The sequence below is a fragment of the Pongo pygmaeus genome, chromosome 19, assembly GCF_028885625.2.
Source record: "Pongo pygmaeus isolate AG05252 chromosome 19, NHGRI_mPonPyg2-v2.0_pri, whole genome shotgun sequence".
NCBI lineage: Eukaryota > Metazoa > Chordata > Mammalia > Primates > Hominidae > Pongo > Pongo pygmaeus.
Window position 1 is genome coordinate 71,137,194 of NC_072392.2, and position 19,226 is coordinate 71,156,419.

The window sequence follows — 19,226 nt, forward strand, 5'->3', positions numbered from 1 at the left end:
AAACCCTGTCTCTACTAAAATTACAAAAAAAAAAAAATTAGCCAGACATGGTGGTGGATGCCTGTAATCCCAGCCACTCAGGAGGCCGAGGCAGGAGAATCACTTGAACCTGGGAGGCAGAGGTTGCAGTGAGCCGAGATTGTGCCACTGCACTTCACCCTGGGTGACACAGTGAGTACGACTTCACCTCAAAAAAAAAAAATTAAGAAAAAAATACTGTTCACCCAAAATTGTGTATTCAGCAAAACAATCACTCAATACCAATAGGGAAAATGATAACATTTATAAGAAACAAGCCCAGGGGAAGTTTATAAAGAGAACTTCTCTAAAAGAACGTATAAAGAATTTAAAGACATAGGTAAATGATCCCCCAAAAAAGAGAAAGGCAAAAAAAGGAAAATGAACAAAAAGAATGGTAACATAAAGGTAAGTCCAAACAAAGCATAGTCTCAGTAAAATAATAAAGGAGTCCAATTTTTAGGGGTTAAAAAAAGAAAGAACTGAAATGAGTAAGTTGAGAGGAGAAAAACATAAATGGAAAAAACGTTATTAGAATGGCTACTAAAATGATAATATACGAGGTATCAATAAGTCAGAAGAAGGAAGTAAGTTTTTATTAGTAAGTCAGAAGGAGGAACAGTAAGTCAGAAGGAGGAAGATCAGAATTAAAGTGATCTAAAATTATTTTACTGATGAGAAGGGAGGATAAAACGTCATTCATGATTAAATATACTTATTAAAATGTATAGATAAGCCACTAAAATAAATAAACTATAGAAATGCAAACAAGTAAAAGGAAAAAAAAGTGTAATAAATAAGGGAAAACTGAGCTGAGCACGGCAGCTCACTCTCCTAATCCCAGTGCTTTGGGAAGCCAATGCAGGAGGATCACTTGAGGCCAAGAGTTCAACAGCAGCCTGGGCAATATAACTAGGCCCTGTTTCTACAAAAAAAAAAAAAAAAAAAAAAAAAAAAATTTTAATTAGCTAGGCTTTGTAACGTGCACATCTGTAGTCCTAGCTATTTGGGAGGCTGAGGCAGAAGCATCACTTGAACCCAGAAGTTCAATGCTGCAGTGAGCTATGATCACACCACTGTACTCCAACCTGAGTGACGTAGTGAGACCCCATCAGAGGTGGGGTCAAAAAAGAGTGAAAGAAACCATCCCCCAAAAGACAAAAACCGGCACTTGAGGTTATGAGCAGTGGAATAAGATAAGGAAAATAAATTAGAAGCATAATAATTAGAAACAAGGAAATAAAACTCTCATTTTTTTCTTTTTCTTTTTCTTTTTCTTTTTTTTTTTTTTTTGAGACAGAGTCTCGCTCTGTCACCCAGGCTGTAGTGCAGTGGCGCGATCTCGGCTCACTGCAAGCTCCGCCTCCCGGGTTCATGCCATTCTCCTGCCTCAGCCTCCTGAGTAGTTGGGACTACAGGCGCCTGCCATCACGCCCGGCTAAAACTCTCATTTTTTTAAATAATATGATTGGCCACAGAGAAAGCTCAAAGAAGTTATAGGAAATTCCCCCAAAATAATAAGAGACTTTAGCATCATGGCTGGATCTCATGATCAATATACAAAAATCAATTATAATTCTGCAAACCAGTAACAAACAGCTAGGGAACATATATTTTAAAAGATGCCTTTTACAGAGAAAAAAAGAAATACCCAAGAATAAACTTAACAAAAGATATAAAAGTCCTACACCTACAAATTGGAAAACTTTGCTAAAGAACCTTAAAGATGACCTAAATAAATGAAGAAATATCCCATGTTCATGCATAGAAAGGCAATATCACAAAGTTATCTCTTCTCTCAAATCGAACAATAGATTTAGTCCAACCTCAATAAAAATCTCAGTCAGGTTGTTATGAAAATTTCCAAGTTATTATATATTGCATATAGAAGGGCAAAGAGCTAGGCACAGTCCAGGCACTTCAGAAGAAGAAATTTTAAAAAGAGGACTTTGCTCTACCAGAAGTAGTATGTAAGACTACTACCATGGGCAAAAGAAAGACTATTCAACAAAAACAAACAGGAAAAATTGGAAAACAAAAACAAAAGTGAATCCTTCACACCATACACTAAAAGGAATTAAATGTCAAATGCAAAACTTCAAATCCTATGGAAAAAAAAATACAGATGAATATCTTTCTAACCCTCAAGCAGAAAAAGTTTTCTTAAATGAGACAAGGAAAAGTACTAACTATAAAATGTTGGCCAGGTGTGGTGGCTCATGCCACCCCAACACTTTGGGAGGTCAAGGCGAGAGGGTCACTTGAGGTCAGGAGTTCAAGATCAGCTTGGGTGACATAGCGAGAACTCATCTCTACAGAAAAATTTTAAATTAGCCAGGCATGGTGGCATATGCCTGTAGTCCTAACTACTGGGGAGGCTGAGTGGAAGGATCACTTGAGGCCAGGAGTTTGCAGCTGCAGTGAGCTATGACACCACTGCACTCTAGCCTGGGTGACAGAACAAGACCCTGTCTCTTAAGAAAAAAAATAAATAAATAAAATTGTTAAATTTAGCTACATTAAAACTACAAATTTTTGTTCATCAGAAAACCACTTTAAAGAAAATGAAAAGAGGAACAATAATCTAGAGGAAGATAATTGCAATATAAATAACCAAATAATGGTTGATATCAAGTCAAGAACATATAAAGAACCAGAACCAACGAGAAAAAGACAAATACCCTAATAGCAATATGAGCGAAAGATATGAACAAATAATTTTACAAACCTATGATTAGAAAACATATGAAGAAAGGCTCAACCTTACTACTGCTGAAAGAAAGAAAGAAACTCAACATGTTCTCTTGTACATTATTGGTGAGAGTGTAAATTGGTAAAGTAATTTGGCATTCTCCTGTTAAATTGTACATTCACATACCCTACCCATTTCTAGATACAGACTTGACTTGAGAAATTTTAGCACTTGTGTGCGTGAAGACACATTTAAAAATATTTTTAAAACTGTTCATAATAACAAAAATGTGTAAATTGTCAACAGGAAAATAGATAAGTAAATCATAGCAAACATACACATAATGGAATATCATAAAATAGTGAAAAATGAATGAACTACATAGCTACTTGCCACAAATGGATGAATCTTAAAAACAGTGTTGAGTCAAAAATCAAAACATATATGTATGTATGTATACATACACACACACATATATATTATTTTATAAAGTTAAAAACAAGTAAAACTACATAGCATAGTAGTTAGACTTACATAAAGTGTTAACACTTAATTTTAAGAAGCAAGAAAGGGGCTGGATGCAGTGGCTCATGACTGTAACCTCAGCACTTTGGGAGGCCAAGGTGGGAGGATCTCTTGAGCCCAAGAATTCAAGACCAGCCTGGGCAACATAGCAAGACCCTATCTCTACAAAAATAAAAATAAAAAATATAACAAATAAAAGGCAAGAAAAGCAAAACACAAAATTAAAGATACTGGTTATCTATGAGGGAAAGGCAGGAAATTAGATGGAGGAAATATAGTTGTGATATTATTGGTGTTTAACTCTTGAAGAAATATCTTGAGTTGTGTGGTATTTAGGTTATATATATAATAGATATATGTGGTATGTGTATATACACACAGTATACACAGTAAAAGGTACATCTAATAGTGAAGAAATAATAGTAATGAACCTTTATGAGCCAAATAACACCACATCAAAACATGCAGTCAGACTTCTAGAAAAGATGGTAAAGTATGGCTTGATCACAAGTCACTTAACTTCATATCTAATGAAGGGAGCAAAAACCATTTTTAAATGGTGAGAGAAAAGAGTATTATAATTATCAACAACAGTTCCTCCAAGAAAGGAAATGTACCCAACTCATAAACTTTAGAAAGTGACAGCGACGGGGTAGGAGTAGGGGGAGAAATAATCTGAACTCACAGAGCACAATGTGGCAAAACTCCTGTCATTTACAAAATTATGAGATTCCAAATTCAAAGGAAATGGAGCCAAGTATGCCACCTTATTTTTTCCTTCTAACTAGAAGGTGCCTCTGAGTAGAGAGCAAAAAAAGGATGGGATGTGAACTGTGACCAAAAACAAAACAAACAAAAAAAAAAAAAAACAGGTTTTTCCAGACTTTAAACAGAACTGGGAGAACTACCCAAAGCCCATGATGATGTTTCCCCGTTAGAATGGGCTGCACCCTGGACTGTGGTGGGGCAACATAATAACTCTAACTTCTTAATGTTTCCTATAAGCACCTGTCTTAGCCTGAGAGTGTTCTTTTAGAAACTATTTCTTGGCTGGGCACGGTGGCTCACGCCTATAATCCCAGCACTTTGGGAGGCCGAGGCGGACAGATCACGAGGTCAAGAGATCGAGACCATCCTGGCTAATATGGTGAAAACTCCGTCTCTACTAAAAATACAAAAAATTAGCTGGGCGTGGTGACACGCACCTGTAGTCCCAGCTACTCGGGAGGCTGAGGCAGGAGAATTGCTTGAACCTGGGAGGTGGAGGTTGCAGTGAGCTGAGATCGCGCCGCTGTACTCCAGCCTGGGCAACAGAGCGAGACTCTTTCTCAAAAACAAACAAACAAACAAAAAAACCATGAAAATATTTCTTGTAGTGAAGAAAAATTTATCTTAAGTTTAGCAACTCCATTTCACTTGAGAGTTTGAGGGGTTTTGCTTGTCTTGATGTGTGTGTGTGTGTGTGTGTGTGTGTGACTAAATTCTATAAGCTAAAATTTAACCATTTTCATTAAGAAAAAGCATTTTCAGTGTGGTTCCAATTTTATAAAACTATTTCTGTCTACTAACCCATCTAATGTTAATGATAATTCGTGATGGGTAAGACTTGAGATAATTTATTGTTGTCTTTATACTTTTCTTCATTGCTTGAATTATTTAAAAGAAGCATGTATAGGCCAAGTGTGGTGGCTCACGCCTGTAATCCCAGCACTTTGGGAAGCCAAGGTGGGTAGATCATCTGACGTCAGGAGTTCGAGACCTGCCTGGCCAACATGGTGAAACCCCGTCTCTACTAAAAATACAAAAATTAGCCAGGCATGGTGGTGCACGTCTGTAATCCCAGCTACTCGGGAGGGTGAGGCAGGAGAATCCTTGAACCCGGGAGGCGAAGGTTTCAGTGAGCCGAGATCGCACCATTGCACTCCAGCCTGGGCAACAAGAGCAAAACTCTGTCTCAAAAAAAAAAAAAAAAAAAAAGTATGTATTATTTTACAAACACAATTTAGTGTGTGTATAAAGAGACAGAGAGACAGAAACAGCTAGAAACTGTTGGTAACAATAGCTTACACAGTGAGTGCTTACTGTTTGTCAGGCAATGTTCTTAAACCCTTTACATGTACTAGCTTGAGTCACATAAAATTGCTAATATTTGGCTTTTTGACCTACAAAAATGGTAATTTCACATGGCTCATTTTATATTTATTTCTTTAATCCTTGAATAACCCTAGAGATAAAGGTGGAGGGCTGCTAGAAATGCAAAGAGAAATCAAGTGCCACCCCCTCACAGTGCCCTGCACCCCCGCTCCCAGTCCAGCCCTTGGCCTTGCCCTCACACCCCTCCTTTCAAGGTCAGGGGGCATACAGGGCAAGGGATTCTTCTCTGTCCGTCCCAAGATGCCTTAAGAGGCATCAACCATCCCCGAGTGCTGAAGGTAGGACATGTGGCCTTGCTGTAACTCAGCTGGAGTCATTTCAGGGTTTTAGCAGGTTCCCCATAAATGAAAGCCGACAGAACACCTTGGGTACACCAGCTTGGGTACAACCCCAACTGAGTCCCCATCCATGTCCCCCCATGCTGGCACTGAGGCAGGCACATTCAACAGTTTTACGTTTATTTTCAGAAAGTGATGAAGACAAAAGGAATATATCCAGACACCACTCTCTGTACAATAAATAGCCTCCCCTATTCAAAAAAATAAAAAGAAAGAAAAAGAAAAGACACACACCCACACACAACCACCACAAACAATATCTTGCTTCTTGAGATGTGCGCCATTCCCCTCTTTCCAGCCCCTTTTCTCTGATCCCCACTGTGTTTGAGCAGGGGGAGCCCAGGCCAGCTGCCCAAAGTCAGGTGAGTCCTTTCCCTGACCCTGGCTGGCTGATGGTTATAAAATACGTGTGTTTGTTCTTTTTGGATCAGGGATTAACACACATGCCAACAAAAAGGTTGAAAGTTACTGTACAAAGGAAGAAAGTGGAGTCTCCTGCTCCCATGTCCCACACCTGACCCCTCCCACCCCACTAGATACAAAAAGCTCCTTCATGTCCAAGACTTTCTCGTCTTCTTTTCTCCAGCTGGAAACCAAAAGCAAGACGCAGCACCAGGTAAACAACTGTAGTTAGGGCAGAGGATGGGGCAAGGGGACACCCCTCTCAGGTTTTATCGTGGGCCAGGAAGCATCTGGTGAACCCCAAAATCCTTCTTGAGCCCCACTTCCCCAACCAACTACTAAACAGAGAAGGGCCAGAGGGAGCGGGGGCCTTCTCAGTCCTTCATCTGTTTCCCAAATTAGTCGGCGTCCTCCAACCTAATAACACTGTTTCTGTTCCTTTCATCATGTCATCTGCTCAGTTGGGAAAATAGTTATAAAACTGGCCTTCAGCTTCCTTATCAAAAGGAGAAGGGGCCCCAGCAGGGGAGGAGCTGTCACCACTGGAAGGATAGGGGGACACGCGCCTCCTCTTAGAGTCTCCTTCGCCCAGTCCTGAATCACTAGATTCCGGCCGGATGGGGGCGATCTCAGTCCACACCAAGGGGGGACCCTGGTCCTCTGGTCCCCGTCCCTCTGAGCCTCCAGGGCCGGGTTCCATGGGCAGAGTCCGCATGGAGCGGAACCAGCTGGCCGGGCCCATCTTGGGAGGGTACTGGGGTGCCACAGGCCAGCCAGCTCCGGGTGCCAGGACCTCCTGGCCTCGGTAGTAGGACATGGTGGGCCCAGGGGCAGAGGGCAGGAATGCAGGCTTCATGCTGACTGCTCGAAACTCAGCCTCATAGCTGTGGTCCCGGGGCGCCCCCAGCCAGTAAGCCTGGGGAACCACATCCTTCGCCTGGCCAGGAAGGTCGGGGTAGAAGCGGCTGGGAACAGGATACTGGTTGGGTAGGAGAGGAGAGTAGTGATCTCCCCCAAGGAATTGACAGTTGGGTCCAGGCGGGGAGGGGATGCCGGTGTCAACAGATGTGTACATGCTAGAAAAAAATAGAAGGCAAGAAAACGGGTCACAAGCAGGACCAGTCACCTGTGAGCCTACCTGTTTCACACATTCCTTCTCTGACCCTCCTTCCCTGGCCTGCCCATCTCTAGCACCTGTCCCCCACCCTCCTGTTTTCAGGGGCAGGGAGAGGATGTGTCTCAGGAGGGACCAAAGCTGAGTTGAACCCAGTGGCACTTACGACTCAAAGTTCTCCCGGAATCCTTTGGCAAAGGGGTTATTATCAATTTTCAGCTGAGTAATCTAGAGAGAAGGGAAATAGAGTCACCTGAGTCCTGAGTCTGGGGCTCGGGAACTTTCCAAATCCCTCCCAAGGAAGACGGTGGGCCCCACTCTGCCCTCTTCCCACCGGGGCTCAGGCAGCCCTCACCTCGGCATTCTGGTAGGCAGTCACGGCAATGAACTGGGTTTCTTGGAAAGTAAAGATATGCGTGTTGGAAGCGTTGCAGGCTGCCTCTGGCTCTCCGTCGTTCACCTCAACGATATGCAGCCGGGGCTGGTACTTATGGAGGGACTGGAGCACAATCATCTGTAGACAGAGCGAGATGGTTGTAGGGGTGGGGAGGAGGGATTTCGAGGATCCCATCACCCCCACCAACAGCTGGCCCCATGTGAGGCTAGCAAGCACCCTGAGGTCATCCTGTCCATTCCCCTGCCCTGCCACCATGTAACTTCCCCCAAGCTTTCCAACTCCAGTGTCCGGACTCTTTGGGGCACCAATTCTAGCCTCTTGCCCCCTCTTCTACCTCCAGATGTCAATTGAGACCAAGGTATCAGCACAAACAGGGCTTTTAGGGCAAGGGCACTTTTTTTTTCTTTTTTTTTTTTTGAGACGGAGTCTCGCTCTGTCACCCAGGCTGGAGTGCAGTGGCACGATCTCAGCTCACTGCAACCTCTGCCCCCCCGGGTTCAAGCAATTCTCCTGCCTCCGCCTCTTGAGTAGCTGGGATTACAGGCACCCGCCACCACGCTTGGCTAATTTTTGTATTTTTAGTAGAGACGGGGTTTCATCAACTTGGCCAGGCTGGTCTTGAACTCCTGACCTTGTGATCCACCCGCCTTGGCCTCCCAAAGTGCTGGGATTATGGGCGTGAGCCACCACACCCAGCCAGCAAGGGCACTTTTAACAGGATTGTTCAACCTAGAGAAACTCGGCATCTATTCCCTGGGACCACGGGGCCAACTCTGTGCCTTTCATGGTGCCGGAGCAATGGCAACCCATGATTTGGTGAAGAAACCCTGAGGCTGGGTTGGCCTGTGTGGCCTGACTATGACCCCTGTCCAAGATTCAGCTTCATCCCACCTCATCTTCCTCCCAAGGTGGGTGAGAAACAGCCAGAGTTTAGGAAGGAAGAAAAATGACCCTTCCTTTAGGACAGAAGAAAAATGAACCTTCCTTCCTTTAGGAAGGAAGAAAAAATGAACCAAACTGGCCCCGCAGGACCCTTGTGGCCTTGGAGGTCTCAGACCCAGGGTGGGGAGCAGGGCGAGGCTACCTTTTGAAGAGCAGGTCCTACCTGGGTCACATTGTTGGACGCTCCCTTGTTGTTTGTGAGCTTTAGTTTCCCAAATGAAACTTCCTGGCGCATCCAGTGTGCTCCCGTGTTGGGGGAATCTGGGTGGACGTACAGGCGGTTTCCTGTGGACAGTTCACCTCTTTGACATGCAGCCCCCGGGACAGAACCCTGGTGATGTAGGGCTTTGCCTGTCCCGAGAGGGACCGTAAGGAAGGACACAGCGGGAGGACCAGGCAGGGAAGGGCAGAGGACTCAGCAGAGGACAGGCTAGAGCAAAGCAGGAAGCCAAAAAGAGGTGGGATGCAATGGCGTGGGATGGAGTGGGAGGGGGGTTAAAAGTCTAGGAATTAGGGGTAGGGGCTTGGTGGGCCCACCAGGGGGCGCCCAGTCCCAGCGAAACAGAGCCCACCGCTCCCAGGGGCGCGCGCACCTGGCATGCTGCCCTCGGCCTTTCCACACTGCACCCACTTGCCGCTCTGGTACCGCCAGTGGTGCTGGTCCACCAAGACCACGTCCACAAACATCCTGTAGTGGCTGGTGGGCTCCAGCCCGGCCACAGTAAATGACAGGAATGGGAACATCCGCCTGGAGAGGAGAGAAAGCCCCCAGCACCCATCAGCTCCAGCTCGACAGCCAGTCCCCCCTGCAACAGTGCCCAGGCATCAGTGGTGTGCTGTAGCCGGCTTCCTCCTACCCACAAGAACCAGCTGGAAGGTGTTTAGGGAGTTTGCCAGCCAGGGGTTAAAAACAGCCATAATTAAAAATTAAATTATATAAACTTGCAATTCAAGACATATTAATTCAAGACAAAGTAGGCTGGGCACAGTGGCTCATGCCTGTAATCCCAGCACTTTGAGAGGCCGAGGCAGGCAGATCACCTGAGGTCAGGAGTTCGAGACCAGCCTAGCCAACATGGTGAAACCCCGTCTCTACTAAAAAGTACAACAACAACAACAACAAATAGCTGGGTGTGGTGGTGGGTGCCTGTAATCCTAGCTACTCAGGAGGCTGAGGCAGGAGAATGGCTTGAACCCAGGAGGCAGAGGTTACAGTGAGCTGAGATCGCGCCACTGCACTCCAGTGGCCTGGATGACAAGAACAAGACTCCATCCCCCCCCAAAAAAAAGTAGTAAAAACTAAAAAATCATCACTGCCCAGTTATTTTACGTTTTACTATTGTCTGCGCTGTTGAGGTTACTTCCGTCTATCGCAGCTGCATGGAGGAGGTACTAAATCACAGTGCACTGTGCATCTCTTCCCAGCTCTGCGTTCAATGACTCACATGAGTCACTTGAAATCATCTATAGCAGGAGTATTTACACCACAGGGATCAGCAAACACTACAAATCAGAGTTTTTAAAAATGTTCTTTCGGAGGGTCAGTTGCTTGACATCTACCTGCACACCCCTGTCTCTAACCTTAGCTGCTTCCTAGGAGGGGGCACCAGCCAGCTCTCCACAGGCAGTTCCTGGAAGGTCCTCATGCTTCAGTTCCCCACCCACCCTCTCTGCCACGGCTTTCACAGTGCTAACACACTCCCAGCCCCATGACACCCACTCACAGGCCCTCCCTTTCCCATGCTCCTGGGTCTGCCGCCTGAGGTATAGCCTGCCCTCAGCCTTCAGAGAAGTTGCACACATCCTAGTTGAACAGGGAGCTTCCCATCCACCTGAAAGAAGGCTCTATTGAACACGGGGCTCATGTTCAAAGTCCTTGTTTCCAGGAAAAGTAGAGGAAGTTAGGGGGTGGGATGCTGTATGATTCCGCTATCGTGCCAGAGTAACAGATTCAGAAAAGAAGCACTCTTCTACCATCACCATCTCCACCACTAACACCTTCACTAGCCCTGTCACCACCACCACTACAACCAGCACCATCACCACCAGAAGCACTGTAACCACCCATCACCACCATCACAACCACCATCACTACAACCGCCCCCTCCACCATCACAACTACCATCACAATAACCACGATCTCCACCAGCACCAGCACGGGCACCACCATCTACAGCCACCAACTTCACCATCACAACCACCACCAGCAGCACCATCACTACAACCACCACCTCCACCAGCACCAGTTCCATCACCAACTCCAATGGCTTAGCCTTTCTCTTCTAACACAAGCAGGAAGAGCAGAGTTTTCAGAATGGCAGAAGCTAATCCTCATCAGAATTACTTTTCATTTCCACACACTTCCCCCTCCTCTCATGAGAAGCCCTGAAGGATGGGGAAAAAGGGACCTATCAGTGAGTCAGGAAACCTGGAGGAGGGAGGGTTCCAGGGGCCTAGGAACCCTTTTTGAGGGACTTCTAATCCCCAGAGGTCCCCAGGACAACTTACCTAACAACCTTGGGAAGGTGTCCTAGAAGGGTGCTGTCACACGCCTGTCTTCCCCTGACTTTCCTGAGTTGAGAAAAATAGATTACTACCTATGACGCTGGATAAGTTAATTCTCAAACCAAATCTCAGTTTCTTTTTGAAATGGAATTTCGCTCTGTCACCCAGGCTGGAGTGCAGTGGCACGATCTCAGCTCACTCTAACCTCCACCTTCCAGGTTCAAGTGATTCTCCTGCCTCAGCCTCCCAAGAGCTGGGACTGCAGGCATGTGCCACCACACCCGGCTAATTTGTGTATTTTTAGTAGAGATGGAGTTTCACGTTGGCCAAGCTGATCTCGAACTCCTGACCTCAAGTGATCCACCTGCCTCAGCTTTCCAAAGTGCTGGGATTATAGACGTGGGCCACTACACCCGGCCCAAATCTCAGTTTCTTCACATGTAAATGGAGAGTCTAACTCCTGTCCATCTTTCCTCTGAAAGCTGTTAAAAAGTTCGAAAGATGGCCCGGCACAGTTGCTCACACTTATAATCCCAGCACTTTGGGAGGCCGAGGAGGGTGGATTGCCTGAGCTCAGGAGTTTGAGACCAGCCTGGCCAACATAGTGAAACCCCGTCTCTACTAAAAATACAAAAAATTAGCCGGGCGTGGTGGCATGCACCTATAGTCCCAGCTACTTTGGAGGCTGAGGCAAGGAGAATCGCTTGAACCTGGGAGGCGAAGGTTGCAGTGACCCAAGATGGCGCCACTGCACTCCAGCCTGGGCAACAGTGTGAAACTCCATCTCAAAGAAAAAAAAAAAAAAAAACATAAAATGTTATTTCCAATTTTATATTTGAAGAAACTGACGCTCCGAGAGGTTTGGTGACAGTTCTTGGTGGGAGAGCAGAGGTGAGGTCTTCTGACTGCAGAGTGCATGCTGTGGTCTGTGGTCCCCATTTCTTCATATTAATTTTTTTCTTTCTTTTTTTTTATTTTTTTTTAGACAGAGTCTCGCTCTGTCCCCCAGACTAGAGTGCAGTGGTGTGATCTCGGCTCACTGCAATCTCTGCCTACCAGGTTCAAGAGATTCTCCTTGATTACAAGCACCCAACACTGTGCCTGGCTAATTTTTTTTTTTTTTTTTTGAGACAAGAGTCTTGCTCTGTTGCCCAGGCTGTAGTGCAGTGGTGTGATCTTGGCTCACTGCAATCTCCGCCTCCAAAGTTCACGCCATTATTCTCCTGCCTCAGCCTCCTGAGTAGCTGGGACTATAGGCGCCCGCCACCACGCCTGGCTAATTTTTGTACTTTTAGTAGAGACGGGGTTTCACCATGTTGACCAAGCTGGTCTCAAACTCCTGACCTCAGGTGATCCACTGGCCTCAACCTCCCAAAGTGCTGGGATTACAGGGGTGAGCCACCGCACCCAGGCCATACTGATTTTTTTTAAGAGATGGAGTCTTGCTATGCTGCCCAGGCTCTACTCAAATGCCTGGGCACAGGCAATCCTCCTGCCTTGGCCTCCCGAGTCACCCGAGTGTGGTTATAGGTGCTCACCACCATGCCCAGCTCATCCTGTTTTTATCACTAGTAGAGGGAAATGAAGGAGACACAGGAAGAGGCTGGGGAAAAGGGAGAAGAGAAAGGAGATCTCGGTTTCTCCCTAAAAGTCTAGAATCACCACCAGCTGGAATCCCAAAATAGCCCCTGATTTACATGACACTTTGCTGGGAAGGAACCGAGAGTGGTGATGGGTCTGGTGCCAAATTGAGCCTCCCTAAAAAACCACTTACCATCCCACCCTCATAAGACAGGGTCCAAGACCCCAAATTCCTCTGCTGGCCCTAAGAACTAAGTAGCCTTGGGATGGTTCACAGGGTCGTCATACCTCTCCCAGATTCAGAGCTCCTGGCACAGGCTCTGCTTCACTGTAATTAAGTGCAAATTAAAATAGCAAGGAGATAGATAGTTCTTCTCAGTCGTATTGGTGAATGTTTAAAAATTGATAATATTGGCTCAGCGTGGTGGCTCACGCCTGTAATCCCAGCACTTTGGGAGGCCGAGGCAGGTGGATCACCTGAGGTCAGGAGTTCGAGACCAGCCTGGGTAACATGGTGAAACCCCATCTCTATTAAAAATACAAAAATTAGCCAGGCGTGGTGGTGCACACCTGTAATCCCAGCTACTCGGGAGGCTGAGGTGGGAGAATCTCTTGAACCTGGGAGGCGGAGGTTGCAGTGAGCAGAGATCATGCCACTGCATTTCAGCCTGGCCAACAGAACGAGACTCTGTCTCAAAAAAAAAAAAAAAAATGTGATAATATCTACTGCTGATGAGGCTGTGGGAAAATGGGTCCTCTCATAGACTATTGGTGTGGGTGTAAATTGGTAGCACCTTTTGGGAGGGTATTCTGGCAATGTGTTGTACCTACCAAAGTACAAAATGTGCTTGGGCATCAAGGGACCTCCTCGTCTTACCAACGTCAGATCCACTTAATAGACTCAGACGGCCACTGGCAAACAGCCAGACAAAAAGCAAAGCTGCAGCCTGGGCAACATAGTGAGACCCCATCTCTACAAAAAATAGAAACAATTAGCCAGACATGGTGGTGTGCGCCTATAGTCCCAGTTTCTCAGGAGGCTGGGATGGGAGGATTGCTTGAGCCCAGGGGGTTGAGGCTGCAGTGAGCCATAATCGCACCACTGCACTCCAGCATGGGTGACAGAGCAAGACCCTGTCTCATTAAAAAAAAATTTTTAAATTAAAGTTGTTTTCACTTGCCCCAAGAGAAATGAAACCACTTAAGCATGCTTAAGCCTAAAAAAAATTTTTTTTAGCTAGGCACAATGGCTCATGCCTGTAATCCCAGCACTTTGGGAGGCTGAGGCGGGAGGACTGCTTGAGAGCAGGGATTTGAGACCAGCCTGGGCAACATAGTAAGATTCCGTCTCCATAAAAAATAAATTAAAAAAAATTTTTTAAGATCTGAAAAGCTGGGCCAGGTGCGGTGGCTCACACCTGTAATCCCAGCACTTTGAGAGGCCGAGGCGGGGGATCACTTGAAGTCAGGTGTTTGGGACCAGCCTGGCCAACATGGCGAAACCCCGTCTCTACTAAAAATACATAAATTAGCTGGGCTTGGTGGCTTCTGCCTGTAATCCCAGCTACTCGGGAGGCTGAGGCAGGAGAATCGCTTGAACCTGGGAGGCGCAGGTTGCAGTGAGCCAAGATCGAGCCACTGCACTCCAGCCTGGGGGACAGAGTGAGACTCCATCTCAAAAAAAAAAAAAAAAAAAAAGATGTAAAAAGTTATCGACTAAAGTTATCTATGTGGGAGGTTCAGGTCCACTTCCTGGCCCATGAAAAATATTACAAATAAAAAAAATTAAAGTTCTTGGAGTTGGGAAAGTGGAGACAAGAAAAAAATTGTAATGACTGTAAGGATAGCAAGGATAGTGTGGGACTGAAATTGTTGTTTTACCAACCTCTATCTTCACATGCACAAATCCAAATGTAAATTGAGCTTAACACAACACAGCTACCCAAAGTTATCTTAATTATAATAATCAACCAATCACACCCAGAAAAGTGGGGATTGCCAGCAATTAATACACACCCACACACCCACAGAGACACAGGCCTCTCTCTTCCTCTACTGAGAATGTCTACCATCAACTATTATATACTCGCCAACACATTCGCAACACACACACACTGCCACACAGAAACCCTCGCACAAGCCTGTGTGGGGCATTATCAGGCTGCCCCAAATCTCCAGACACAAACGTAGACACCAAAGTCTCCTATTGGGATAATCCATTGTTTTGTTCTCAGTTCCCCTCTCTCAGCCCCATCTGAGCTGCCTTGATCAATCTCCGGACCCAGGAATCACCCCCTGTGCCCTGCCCCATTTCTGCCCGTTGGGAAGAGCGTGCCACTGGCGCTGGTCAATACCAAGGGACAGATCCAGGGTGGGTGGGAGAGGAAGAATCCGGGACGGCGTGAGTCAGCTCAAGGCAAAAAGCCGTGGGGCTGTAGGCTGTAGGTGGGCCTGGGGTGGGAGAACCTTTCAAAAAGGAAGAAGGTCATGGGTGATGTGGTGTAACTGGTGGGTCACTGGAACCCACGGAGGGATAGGCCAGCCCACAAAAGCAGGAGGATGGAAAGGAAGCTGTTCTATGAGCCCAAAAGCCTGTTTTGAGAGGAAATGGCTACTGATTTCCCAGATCTCAGGAGCCCAAGCTAAGAAGGTATGGAGGTAACCTGGGGCTGGTGGACTGAATTGGGGTTGTGTGTCCTCCGTCCCCTCCATGGCAGCGTGGGGCCTATGAAGCCTGATCCAAGAAAAAGCACCAAAAGAAACAGTGAAGAGCCACTGCCTCCTTCAACAGGGACCCCGCTTATGGAGCCCCTCGGAATGGAGCAAAAAGTGTGAGGATTGTAAAACACACACACACACATTGATGAAGCAATCAGAGAAGCTTGGTGATATTTAGGAAATTCTTTTCAGGTTTGCTAATGGTATTGCGTTCATTTTAAAAAGCCATTTTTAGAGGTGCAGAGATAAAATAATATCTAGAATGTATTTAGTAATTACTATATTACCAATATAGTTGCAGACAGAAGAAGCGAAATCAGGATGCAGAAACAAGATTGGACCCATATTGACATCTGTGGAAGCTGGGTCATGGAAGTCTGTTACATTCTTCTGTCCATGTTTGTATGTAGTGGAATGTTTCATAATAAAAAAAGTAAGTGTATGTATCTAAAAGGGGGACAAAAAAACTTGTCAAGTGAGAATTACTCAGCAGGAACACCAAGGAAAGGAGGCCACGGGAGTAGATGGTGATGCACACTTCGAGAATCATCCCCTCAAGTGCCTCCCTGAAGTGCTCTACAGCCTCCCTGAAGCTGGCTCTACAGGTAGAGAGGCAGCCCCCTAGCACTGGCCAACTCCCTAAAGTGCTGGCTGATGCTCCATCCACCCCATCCCTCAAGACTGGCAGGGGGAGGCAGAGGCCTGGCAGAGGCTGTGGGGAGACCCCAGCAAGAGCCCAGGGTGGGAAGGCCTCCTGACCACACAACAGAGTAGAAGGTTAAGAGGCCCCACTTCTGGTCTGCTGTGTGATGGAGTGCAAGCCACTAGCTGTCCCTGCAACTCAGTGACCTCAACTGTAAAATGGGGAGACTGCTTGGCCTACCTAACGCACAGTGAAATAATGGAAGTGAAAGCACTCTAAATGCATCAGGGCCTTCGGGGAGCGTGGGTGGCTGTTTTTACTGGTGGCCGTAGGGGGCCAGAGAAAGAAACCCAGGCAAATACTATCTGGGCTCTAGTGCCAGCTCTGCCCGCAATGAGTGTGTTGTGTGACCTTGGAAGAGTCTCTTGCTGTCTCTGGGCCTGTTTCCCTGTCTGTGCAGTGACAGGGACAGGATCTGCTGGGTCCATTCCAATTCAGACACATTGGGACCAGAAGCTTGGGCTGTGTCTGGGTACACCCAAAGGGTGACTAGGGTTGGGGGGAGCAGAGAGGAATTATCAGAAGGCTTAGGAGATGAAGGCTGAGCCATCAAAGAACACGCCAACTTTCCTGGGTTCATCCCAGGGAAAGTGGAACAGCTCAGTAACTTGAAGCCAGTTGTGGCTGGCAACAGGTTCCCCAGTCCCAGGCTACCCCACAAAAATCATCTGGAGGGAAGAATGTTCCAGCAATGCCCAGATCGAATACCAACCCCTGGGGCTCAACATGGCCTTCTCCCTCTCCCCTCCACCCCAAGCCCCACGTTTGGTATCCACACCTCTTGGACCTCGGACCCAGCATCCCAGGTCCACCAATGACAACAGCCCCTCCACACTGGTCCTCACTGGTCCCCTGCTCACATGGGCCGCACTGGGAAGGGTGGGTGCACACAGCCCACAACAGACACAGCCCACTCCGGGGGTTGCTTACTAAACAAATACCACACAAGTCGCAGGTTTCTGTTTCTTTCCTTGCACAGGAGGCTCTATCCGGAAGCAGCACCCTCAGCCCCAAACTCTCGCCATCAGGCACGGGGCTCAGGGACCCTGAGCCATGGAGCCATGGGACTCCCCTTCACCACTTCCCCAGACTGAACCGGTGAATTTCTGGACAGGAGTGTGGGGAAAGTTTTCACTGGACCAGCCTCAAAGGGTGCAGTGTGGGGCTGGCCACCAGGCTGGACCCCTGGGTGAGCTTCATCTGCCCAGCCCGTGGGCATTTGTGCCTGGAAGGGATCTATGCCCCCTACAAGCTTTACTGCCACTACCCCCCATACACACACACACACACACACACACACCAGACATATGATCTCAAAGTAAGACCGGAAAGGAAACTTGGCGACTGCTTCTCCATGTCACCAAATCCCAATCTCCCCCCCTACACACACACACACACCACCACCACCACCATCACCACCACCACCACCACCACCACCACCACCACTAAAGCTGACCTGAGCACACCAGCAGCAAAGGAGCCGGGGGAGGTGGGCGCAGGGGGCCTGGAGATAAGGGGCTCCCTTCCCCTCCAGTTTCCCGCACAGGAGGCCCAGGCGTCCTGTCCGCCCAGAACACAGGCTTTCACTGCCCGCTGCGACTCCTCTCCAGTAGAGAGTGGGGCAGGGGCGCACACCAATTCTGGGTGAAGCCACAGTCACCCTTCCCCTAAATCAAGGTGACTTCTCACTGCCTCGCACTCACCCGTCTCCCTTGTGAGTCCTCTGGCTGTTGGTGCAACAGCCTGGGCACAGACGCCCCTCCGGAGCTTTCCCTGTCCTCCCAACAACCCCATTCCCCTGTCTCCCTACGCTGAAGCCAAAGCAGTGAGGGACACGGAGTCAGAAGCATTGTCGAGCCAGAAAAACAGACCAGACGTTCTTGTTCCGGCGGGGGCACAGAGGCCCCGCGGGCCGGCGCGCCGCACTCACCGTCCCTGCTTGGTGATGATCATCTCTGTCTGGTGCTGATTAAACTTGGACCACAACAGGTGGTTGTTGAGCGCGACTCTCAGTTTCCCCGACACCTCCAGCCCCGCGGGTAGCGCGTAGTCCTCACGCGGCCCCGGGTAGAGCCCGGCGCGCGGGTCCGGGGCGGCGTAGCCCTCGCCCGGCTGGTAGCCCTCGGCGCCCGCGGGCGGCGGGAAGGACTCGCCCGCGCCGGGGAAGCCGGCCGCCTGGGGCCGCGGCGGGTAGGCGTAGGCTCCAAGGAAGCGGCTCGGCGGGGCGGGCACTAAGGCGCCCCCGGGGTAGGGAGACCCCAGGCTGCCGCCCCCGCGACGCTCGGCCGCGTCCTGCGCGCCCGGCTCCGGGTAGAAGTAGCGGTGCTGCGGGTCGGCGCCAGGCTCCCGGCCCTCGTCGCTCCCCGGCATCGGCTCGGTGCCCGTCAGCATGTCTCCGCAACCCGGCTCCACGATGCCCATCCGGGGCGGGCTGGCACCTTCCCGCAGCCGTCGAGGACCCGCCCCTCCGAACGCGAAAGGGTCGCGTGGGCTGGGGTGGGCAGGGGGCAGGGGGCAGGAGGCAGGGGGCGGGGGCCCCGAGGGCCGGGTAGGGGACCCCACCAGAGCCCGGGCTCTGACGCCTGGCTTCTACGCCCTCGTCCGGCAGGCGCACGGCAGCTCTCGGGCTTCCTCTCCAGCGGGCCGCTGTCACTAGAGTCGCGGCGCTTTGCTGTGGCTTTATGAAGCTCTCCGGCTCCCCCCCACTCCGCCACCTCGGCCCTGCTCCGCCTCGCCCCACCCCGCCCTCTCGTGGCTAATACTAGGCAAATTCTACGCTCTTGGCGAGTACTGCAGGGCCCCCCACGGTGGAGACGAGCGAGAGCCCGCGCGCACTCTGTAGTTCGAAGACCTTGCTTTCTGGGAGTGTCAACTCCGCCGCCTGACACACCAGCCCGTGGCTCTCTTCTGGACCCTCGGGGAAATTCAGCCCAGCTTTGAAGGCTCAGCTCAAAGGCCCTCTCCTACAGGAAGCCTTCCGAGATGGCCCAAGTGGGACTCGCTGGGCATTCTCTTAGCACTGAGAGGCTCGGAGCACGGGCACACTAGAAGCAACTTTGACCATGAACATTCAATCTATCTTTATTGATACCTACTGTGTGCCCAGACTCTGTGCTAAGTGACCTTTCGGGTTGCCC

General features: G+C 48.7%; 1 protein-coding gene across 2 annotated transcripts; it reads right to left on the bottom strand.

Moving 5' to 3' along the window:
- Positions 1-5,830: 5,830 nt before the first annotated feature.
- Positions 5,831-18,743, bottom strand: TBX21 (T-box transcription factor 21). 2 transcript variants are annotated; one of them, XM_054456045.1, is made up of 7 exons: positions 18,020-18,691; positions 11,091-11,153; positions 9,176-9,330; positions 8,746-8,867; positions 7,599-7,757; positions 7,410-7,471; positions 5,834-7,205 (listed from the first exon to the last, which is right to left on the bottom strand). In XM_054456045.1, the coding sequence occupies exons 1-7, from the start codon at positions 18,508-18,510 to the stop codon at positions 6,587-6,589; spliced, it is 1,671 nt and encodes a 556-aa protein (XP_054312020.1). In that variant the 5' UTR covers positions 18,511-18,691; the 3' UTR covers positions 5,834-6,586. The 2 variants fall into 2 exon arrangements, with proteins under 2 accessions (XP_054312021.1, XP_054312020.1); XM_054456046.1 differs by lacking the exon at positions 11,091-11,153 and having other exon boundaries at positions 5,831-7,205; positions 18,020-18,743.
- Positions 18,744-19,226: the final 483 nt, after the last annotated feature.